Raw genomic sequence first — 10177 nt, forward strand, 5'->3', positions numbered from 1 at the left:
TCATTATATATTATAAATGAAATATCTATTATGTCACTAGTGAGATCTTTAATATAGGATAAACACAGTTGACAAAAAGCCATAGAGCTGGTCATGCTTCTATTTACACTATGGCACAGTACAATGACCCTCTTCAAGATATGATAATAGAGTGAATGAGATATGGCTCTTGTTAAATTTGTAAGAGAACCATTTTCAGCACTTTACATAGCTTCTAGTATTTCACTTTAAAGAGTTTGATACTTTCCCTACTAAAAGCAAAATACATTTATTCAATACCATTAAAAGATAAAAACATTCATTTAGTATTTTTTTAGGAGTGTTTGAACCGTCTATAACATAAAAGATTTGAACCGTCATAAAAAAGTGTTTCATTGCATTGCATTAGTGAGTGTAAAGGTAATTTAAGTTTTGAACATTTTGCTCAGGCAATGCTTTTAAATTGAATAGTGTTTTGGATTGCTAGCTTTACTGTGTGTTTTCCATTTAAAAAACTAAAAATGATAGTTTCAGCAGAAGGTTGTACCTTGTTTTTTACTAAATAAACACTGGTTGTGGGATTTCAAAAAGAAATGTTATACATTATTAAGGTTATTTTCAACATTTATAATGGACTAATATAATAAATTTCTTTATCAATCGATGAATTTAAAACTTTCAAACTCAATCAAAGTTGGGCATAAAAACCTTCATAATGCTTCCTGAAAATGTTTCTGAAGGATATCAAGGCACTTATTGGTATGCCATCGGTTAAAGGGCCAATTTTCTTGGCCTTGGTCAACTTAAAAACCAGTATTTTATGAACAGACATGGAGAAATCTCGTTTACACAAGTTCCGAAACCTACTCCAGTCAACATCAGCCACATTACCTATTTAAATGGAAAGTAGTTGTATGATACAAACTTCTATGATTATTTAAATTATGATACATAATCCACAGTGGATACAAGAATTTCTCGTTAAGTGAGAAGCAATTAAAAATGAGTTTGAGTTATATAATAATAGAAGTATTCCCTATTAACATGCCTAGTGAGAATGGCTCCAGAAACGATTCTCAAATCTCAAAGAATGGAACAGTGAAAGCACTAGGAAAAGACTTTGGTGGATTAATAGATAACCAAGGAACGATGCTGTCATCTTTACAATTATCAATAAAAATAAAAATAAAATACATCTGTGCTTTAAAAGAACTATATGCCTCAATCAACTAAATATTGAAAACTTTGAGGCACAACACCTACAGCATCTAATAATCAGTTCAACAGGTTAGGATTCACCAAGGACTACAATTCACACTGACTAGAAGTCCGGGTAATACCACATACAGGATTACTCCCATAATATACATACATGCCACAATTACCATTTGGAGGATGTTCCTTTGAAGAAGAATGGCTGACCCTTTTGGACTGATCAATTCTTTGTATTTTCTCAACATGGCCCTTTTCAGGTAACACCCTGGTAACTGGCCTACTATGTGAAAACTTCATGTGGGACTTTTCTGGGGTGTAGTTGAAGATAGATGAAATTGGATCCATGTTGCATGAATCACCATAGTCTACAGTGCTGAAGGAGTCCCTGGTGCTCTCAGTTGTGAAAGAGGCCTCATCTGAGCTTGTGAAAAGGGACCAGTCGCTTGATGTGGCGTCTGAAAACTCCTGCCTGACGTTTTCTGCATAAGTTTGTGTCACTGGCACGGCATTCCTATTGGTGCTCTTTCTAAGGAAGCCACTAGTGGTGTCAACAATGCGAGTCACCATTTCCGACCTGCCATTGGGTGATGCCTCTGGGACAAAAAACTGGCTGCTGCCATGCCTGCCATGTCCGGGTTTAGGCTTCTGCATTTCCATTGGATTGTGCTTTGAAGCATCATAAGCTGATTGCTGTGTGGCTTTCCCGGTATGTTTTACTGGAGGACGTGGACAAGACCTACCAACAATTCAGCAGTTTTAAAGCCTGAAAAAAGCATATATACAGGCATGCAATAAAAGAAAGATGCACTGAAATCCATAATGAATGGACCAAGATAACAATTCATCAAATCCCAGAAATATGATTATGTACCAGATTGAGGAAGAATCGGTAAAAGAAAAATGTATTCTTATGGGACTTAAAACAAGTAACATATATGCAGCAACAGAATGCTAGAATATGATCAATCTAATTAACTATCAAGCCCTCTCTTATACTGCAAGTGTGGCTTTATTAGATAACAACCTAAAGTAAATGGAAGAAATAAGATTAAATAATAACATCCCAAATTAAGTGCACCTAGATACTTTCTTCTCTAGCTTGAATTCACATTTTGAATTTTTCTTTCTTTTATTGACAAAGGAGGGTAATTTGCTCAGAAGGTAACACTTGTAAATACAACAATAGAACCAAGTTTATTAGAATGAGCATATTAAATGCCAATGTACTCAGATAAAGCAAAGAAAATGACAATAACTGTGCCACCATCTAAATCTACCTCATGTAGAATAAGATATATGCTCCTTCTGACATGACCTGATTAATTAGCACAGGCTGAACCTGTTAAATGTAAAAAGACAATCACAGAAAACCAAATGAATTATAAACATTTGAGCAAATTATTAGCATGAAACATAAGATAATACGACAAAAATACATATTTGTAGTTTGTTTACTTCCCTAGATCCAACGGAAATGCAGAACATACTCATTATCATAGCAATACGTCTTTCAATACAATGATATCAATATTCAAGAAAGTAAGAATTCAACAGAAGAGTCTAAAGTGGAAGTTCTGTTTAACTCATTGAGTTAATGTTGAAGCTCCTGTTAGGAGTCCGGAAAAAAGGGAAAATTAGTTTGGATAGTTAGAACAATTACTTATTTAAAGAGGGTCAATTAGATAAATAGGGAAAGGAGTGAAAAGTAGGAAAGGACCGTTCAGAATATCAGATTTGTTAGAAAAGAGAAACAGTTTGAGATGAGGAAACCCTTGGTAGAGAATGAATGCAACATTCCTATGCTTCAACCCGTAACTTAGGCTTTTGAGCTAGTTTCCTAGATCATGGGAATTACAACCATTAGATTTCCAACTACATAATTCATTGCATTACCTCAGTGTCATCTATCCTGAACCAATTGCCTTGCAAATCTTTTACATATGAAACATAGTGTCCAGAGAAAGATGCATTTAGTGTGTCCAGGTGCACAACAACAGCATAAAGCATGTAAAGTGGTGGGATATCACCCGTCCCAGTCATGAAAGGAATCATATCCAGCATTTCGGGAAAAGTTATACACTTGTTAATTTTCCCGTATCTTCCTTCCTGATGATACAGAAACAAAATATTCTGAAGAGTCAATATATAGAAACTAAGGGAATTTGAAACATAATCAGGTACCTAAAGTAAACATCCAAAAAACAATAATTATGAAATGAACTACAAATGAGATAATTTAAGACTGATAGTTTCAAGGAACTCAACAATGGCTAGCAGATTCATGTATTGCTTATGTAACCTCACAATTTGTTGGTAATGACCAAATTAATGTGAAGTTTTTCATCTTTAGAATTATTTGCAAGTGACATTAACCTAAGATTCTTGAGATAAACCATATTAAGACGTTGTACCAAAAAAGAACAATTAAATAACCAAATTTTGGAGACTACTACATCTATATATAGCATGGGTGGTAATAATGCTAGCCTCCAAAAGATCCGAAAAGACATGAACTTTAGAAAGTCCATGAGCTAGGCACCAAAGATGCCAGCCATAATCTACTCCACAACACTCCTAAAGAAGCCAAAATTCCTAAACACCTTGAAAAATCCAAGCATCTTTCTCCAACTATATGCACCAAAGAATGGCAAAACTGCACAGTCCAACAGATCCTTAACCTCTATTCTTTCATACCCTTTAAAATGTATTGTCAAAAGGGTTGATTCGTTTCTTCTTCCATACCATTTAAAACTTGTTTTCAAAAGGGTCTGTGGAAATCGGTCAAACCAACCCATTCACAAACAAAAAAATTCCAATTCTACAAAGAAGTAACTCTATATATCTTAGTAATACTTTTTCTTTAGAATATGCCAATTCATGTCTTGAGTAACCAACCTTAATCTATAAAGTGAATGACTGTAAAGACCAACCAAGCCATAAGTAGCAAAAAGAGAGCAAGACAAACAATGAAGTCAAGCTTCCCAAGCAAGCAAAAGATGAACTGCAATAGAGAACGACCTTAAAAGAGCTATAAGATACCTGAAATCTCTTCAAAACTATAGTCAAGATATTAGGAGCCTCATGTATGCTCAGTTGCTTTCTAGCTCGAACATATGCTGTGCACCTAGTTTAAAATGTACAAAAGAGAGGTGAGAGTCTTTTAAATTGGAAGTGAAAATTCAAACAATGCTCTTTGTTTTTCTCACTTTCTTCACGTTCTTTAATAATATATTAACCAACTAAACCACAGAATAGAAATACGTTAGATCATCAAACCTTCCACATCTGTACATATTCTCTCCATCCAAATCTTCAGGGGAAGTAAACTGAGTCAGTGCATCTTCCAGTGACTCAACCCAACCTAATATCTCCAGCGTCAGGTCCATAATGTTTTCATACCTTTCTGATTCATGATTACAATTCAAACACTTAACCTGTAGACATTAAATTCGACTAAGCCATCAAACAAATGTAATACTAAGATCACTGCTGTCTAATACTAGACAGAGGTAACAAAAAAATAAGAATACGGGATGAAGGGATGCAAACCTTGGATTGAAGACGACCACCAAAAGTATGTTGTATGAAAGTTGTTTCTTGTAGTCTAGGATCAACCTTTTTCTCACCACCAAGTCCCTCCAGGCATATAGATTGCATTGATGCAATTAGAAGCCTATATAAACAATGCATTTAATTTATCATTAGCTAAGCATTCAGCATAGAGACAACAAGCTAAATATATAAAGGAAATTAGTGTTTGCGTGAGTGTTGAGAAGAAAACTTAGTGCTTATATTAACTAATAATTCTAAAAACTAAAGTAAAATAATCTCAAAAGGACCTCAAAAATTCATGGGCATCTTCCTGACTTCCTTCCCCCATTTGACAGTTAATGCTCCGCATATGCCAAAGTATCCTACTAGGGGATAGAGGAGCCCCATTTTCTCTTAAAATCATTATGTGTTGCTCTAACTCACACATGAGACACCAATCTTTGGCACAACCTGGCATTCAATGAAAAATAAGACAATATTCAAAAAATTGTCTTAAAAGCAAATTGAGTCTTGACTTTTGTCTCAGTGAAAAGATAGAGAGAGAATGTCTAAATACAGGATTTTGAGTGAGATCTATAAAGCAGATAGACGACTAAAGGCTTTGTAGAAGTCAAGCACTGCAAGACAGCATTCGCATAGCAACTGCAAAATAAAGAGATGAAAAAAGAAAGTTCACAATAATTCAGAATATACCAGAAAAGGAACCATAAATGGATTTTCCAGAAAATGTATCTTCAAGTGAATCGAGCCTCATATTTTGAAATTCAAGCAAAATGAAAACAAAAGGTAAATTGAGACAATTCACATACAAAAGTTACCTTGAAATGGGAAGACCTCCCCACTTTCAAAACTTGTATTGGTTGTGACCACCATAATAATAATAATAATAATAGTGATAAAAATCTAATTGTTGCATAAGGTATAGCACCACTTGAGAAATGATAAAAGTTAATATCTATCTACTATTTAATCTACAAAACATTCAACATTTCTTCCTATTTTATCACAAATCACAATTATAGTTTTAATGTATTGTGCTAGTATTACCTGTTCCCACAATTTAAGAGGCCCCTGGGGCATATGCCAAAGATATCACTTTGGAAAATCTTTACAAATTCATCATAAGGAAACAACATCTGAGACATGATCAAGACACCAATTAGTAGTAAGGGCATCATTTTCTAACTTGTGGCTATAGTAAATTGTTTCAAGTAGGACAGAGGGAATTGAAATTTCTAGGCATCTACACAAATCTGACCTTTATCTTCTTCACCTTCTTGAACCTTACATCAATGCCTTCTGTAGAAGCTAGAGGGCAGGGTTTGGTTGATTTCTTCAAGCCCATCATTTTCATAATTCCAGTACTAGCAGCTCCGTTGCTAACATTACTATGTAAAGGGATGCTATCACTGGTACTAGCAAGTTCTGCGTAATTAAAATAAATTTGTATTAACATAGAATCAAGACTGAACTCAAGTTATAGGAAACATTGACATTAAAACAACAAATATGGGAAAAAGATATCTTAAACACTAACTTGGTTCATCTGCCGCTTTTTCTTTGTTCTCTATTTCTGAGCAACAAAAATCTGCAGATATCTTTGATGTTGACTTTGGTGATTTAGAAGATTTAGTCTTGGGAGTATGCATTGCTTTTTTAGCCTTCATACTTCCTTTGATTGTCATTTCAGAAGAGCGTTTGTGTTGTGCTGCTTCCTCAGAACGATAACTTCCCCCTTTGCCTACATTTACACCTTTAGTGGTGATATCTGTATGAAATTCATCTACAATGTTGTCATTATTTGGGCGTACAAATTTGTCTCTTGTCACAAATGCATTTCCATACTGATTTTGATGGTTTTCATCCTCATGAATTGTAGTTCTTGATGCATCGAGTCTGTTAATGTAAACTCCAAAGCCACCAGAATTGACATTTGAAATTTCTTCCTCTAACACAGAATCATTGCTATTTCTTGACTGCAGCAACATTAAAGTATCATGATAAGAGATTTAGCATTGATTAATTTACAAATGTATGCCAATTGGATATTAAAGTAAAACAAGTAAACCTTCTGTCTCATAAATGCCTCCTTTGATACCACACTTGGGAGAGAACAGGTGGCTTTATAATCAGAAGACTCATATATAGACCCATTATCTCTTCTCCGTGTTTCTCTGTTGGGTTTATGGGAAGTTCTTTCAAAGGTGGAAGGTTGAAGATTATTAAAAAGGGAAAAATCAGCGGTAGCAGGAGCAGCAGTGGCAACCAAAGGGTGAACAAAATTGTCCATAGGTACACTCTCCCTTAAAGTCTGCTTCAAAGTGGGAGATAACAACTGGTTGCTCAAATTTTCATAAAGATAACTCCCATGACCAAATTCCTCAACTGAAACAGCCATAGGAAATGAGCTTGATTTATGAGGTTCCAGTTGCTGGCATTCCTGCTTGTGAACTAGCCTCCAATGGATTATTTGACAATTTCCAGAGCTGCAAACCACTTACAGCTCAAATTTTGAGAAATAATCTAAAGGTCAAAACACAATAACTTCCCCAACATTCATGTTATAGAAGAAAATTAATAAAAGAACAGATAGAAGAGTTGCTTAATATTACAATATAACCCGTCTCACTTATTCTTCTTCCAAATCGGAACGATAAAATTTAGTCATTCCACTTTATTTCCATTAGTTAAACCCTTGAAGACTCTTAAGCAAGAAGTCATGTCACGAGAGATCAACATAAAGAGTTGTTCTGACAAAGGTTCCCAATTAGTAAATTGCCAATGCCACAACCAATTAAAAAACTAGCACATTTCACAGGCCAATAACTAATTTTCATAACCATGGTTAATTTCATAACTAGAGAAAACTGATCAGATATTACCTATCAGATAATTAATTGACCACAACTCTTAAGGTAGAGTATTCTTCATTTGGAGTGGTATAAAATTTCAATCTACTAGCAGACATGTATTCTTAATCCCAAGGCAGATATTGTGATAAGAATTCAAACAATGATTCATCAGAAATTAATAAAGAAAAAAAATATAGGGCAAGAAAAATAGGTCAGCAGCTAAAATAAGTTCAAAGAATTACCAATATCTAACAGATTTGCATTTGGAGCATCGAGTTCTGGCAGGAGCAGAGCACCTAGCACACTCATGATGTTCATTTTTTGAAGCAGACTCTGGAGGAATTACATCGGCCACAGCCATTTTTTCAACTCTTAGAGCTTCTTCAGCAGCCAAATGGGCAAGCAAATTTATTCTGTCTCTCTTCTTAGTAGTTTCACTCCATTTTCCAAGCAAGATGTAAGCCACCAAGGGAAGCACAACAAGGACCAGAAACAGGACGGGTATATCAGATTCTCGCGGTTCGAGCATATCCCCACAAGCATACTCATGTCCAGTTTCCTCCCAAAATCACTAATCAGAATATCATCCTCTAAAAGTCCAAGTAAACGGCATCCGAGTAAACAGCAACTTCAAGTGCAGTATAACTCAATCCCCACCATTCGAACCTGTCAAGTGTCATCTACTTAAATTTCATGGTCTGAGGTTTCTCCATAGCAAATCAAATACTAAATTAATGTTCTAATTCTTAGCACTGTTATAAGGCATTCACTGATTTACTTATAAAGTGAACCTTATTCATAGTTTTCACCCAAGCATATCCTTAGAGGGACTAAGGCATTATCTGTACATTATATTGGAGGAGCAGATGCCTCAAGTTTGCAATCATGTTGCTCAGCAGATACAGTTGTGAAAGCATGACTTTAGATTAATTATATCAGTTCATCTAATTCCATACAAAAAAAACAGTGTGGATAGTGTTAACCAATCCTTATTTGAGTAACCTAAACACCTACCTAGTTTGACACTACAACATGGTATAATGTAAGTCAGGCTTGGTCAATCTTTTACAGCAAAGAAAAAACTGATTCAAAAGGAGTAGCCAAACTTGCTCATCATAAATATCATGTCATCATAGTTTGCTTGAACATTAAACTTCCACATAAAAGTGGAACAAATTTAACTTCAAGAAGAAATAGAGGGCAATTGCTTTAAAGTTTGGCAGGAAAATCAAACAGCCAACATAATTGTCATGTTCATCATCCAGTAAAGCAAAAACCAGACAATGCACATATTAGATACCATTTCACTAATATACATAGATGTCATCAGTCAAAGAGCAATGATGGCATAGAACAAAGCAATAAGCATGTCAAAAACTCCTCACCTTTGTGTGCCCACTGCCCCAATTTTATATTCAACAAACACCCATTTAGGGGAAAAAGACCCAACCAACAAGTGAACAACCCCCTTCTACAGTGATATAGAGAGAATGGGACAAACCCCTCCACCTAAAAAGATGCTTACACCAAAAGAAACTCCTGAACCACCTTAATTATTTCTCTTTCTCCATAAACTAATTTCAACCCCATAAAAACAAAAAAGAAAGAAAATATCATGTTCCACACATCTGCAGCAGAAATAAACCTAAAAAATTTTAAGATTTCCAGAAAAAATGAGACTAAAGCCAGGAAAAAAAAAACAGTGTAGTTTTTCCCAATCTGAGATTCAAGTACTAGAAATCAACACCAGCAAACAATGTCACACAATGCAAGTTGAAAACTTTGAACATACCCTCAACACAGATAAGAAATCTGAGCAAAACCCACCAACACTTCACCTCTTTACTCTCTTCACCCTTCAAAAGATTCCTTGATTCCCTCCTCAGCACACCTTCTTCTTCACTTCACAACTTGGCACTCTTACCACCCTTTTCTTTAACATTTTAGGAAATACTACCCTGTTCCTGCTCAGCACCAAAGCTCCATAAGGTCCCGCCACGTGGCAGCACCGCACCCCTTTATTGTCACATAGCTCTCTCCACCGTCTATCACTGTGTGGGACCACTCCGATGATGTTCCCAATGATTTGTCCCGGATGCCACGTGTACGGGTGATGCATTAATACGAGTATAATTGTTGGTCAGAGTGGTCGAATTTTGAATTGTCACAAAAAATATATTATTTTATTCAACTTTTTTGATCTGAGACATGTGATGTGACAGAGCCGTGACAGTCCTTGCTCCGAATATTACAATGTCAGTGGTAAGAGACTTGGAAATTGCGAAAAAAAAAAATCTAAGAAATTAACAATAATTTTTACATCATTGTTAAAATTTGTACATAGGAACATGTGGTTGTAATTATTGTAGTTTCAATGTTTGATAATTTTGATTAAGAAAAAGAAAATCAGATCTAGATCATCTATTCTATTTCAAAGACTAGTGATGAGTCTTTATTATATGTTATTTTGGGTAACCTAAGTTCTTGATTAAGAATAATTGTCTTGATTAAATAGTTCACTTTTTAACTTTCTATATTTTATAATGATGATTTTCTAAAATTCAACCTACTTTTAAATG

At 35.0% G+C, this 10177-nt stretch overlaps 1 protein-coding gene across 3 annotated transcripts; it reads right to left on the reverse strand.

Annotated features, from left to right (window-relative positions):
* Positions 1-1087: 1087 nt before the first annotated feature.
* On the reverse strand, positions 1088-9698 carry LOC137835091 (ubiquitin carboxyl-terminal hydrolase 15). Of its 3 annotated transcripts, none has more exons than XM_068643433.2 (14): positions 9391-9698; positions 7841-8264; positions 6815-7232; positions 6284-6722; positions 6005-6171; positions 5794-5882; positions 5303-5388; positions 5034-5196; positions 4744-4867; positions 4471-4628; positions 4234-4318; positions 3088-3300; positions 2472-2533; positions 1088-1930 (listed from the first exon to the last, which is right to left on the reverse strand). In XM_068643433.2, the coding sequence occupies exons 2-14, from the start codon at positions 8125-8127 to the stop codon at positions 1285-1287; spliced, it is 2937 nt and encodes a 978-aa protein (XP_068499534.1). In that variant the 5' UTR covers positions 8128-8264; positions 9391-9698; the 3' UTR covers positions 1088-1284. The 3 variants fall into 3 exon arrangements, with proteins under 3 accessions (XP_068499534.1, XP_068499535.1, XP_068499536.1); XM_068643434.2 differs by having other exon boundaries at positions 7841-8278; positions 9391-9511; XM_068643435.1 differs by having other exon boundaries at positions 8984-9399.
* Between the last annotated feature and the right edge of the window lie 479 nt (positions 9699-10177).

Source organism: Phaseolus vulgaris, chromosome 5 (assembly GCF_051622355.1).
Source record: "Phaseolus vulgaris cultivar YP4 chromosome 5, ASM5162235v1, whole genome shotgun sequence".
Taxonomy (NCBI): Eukaryota; Viridiplantae; Streptophyta; class Magnoliopsida; order Fabales; family Fabaceae; genus Phaseolus; species Phaseolus vulgaris.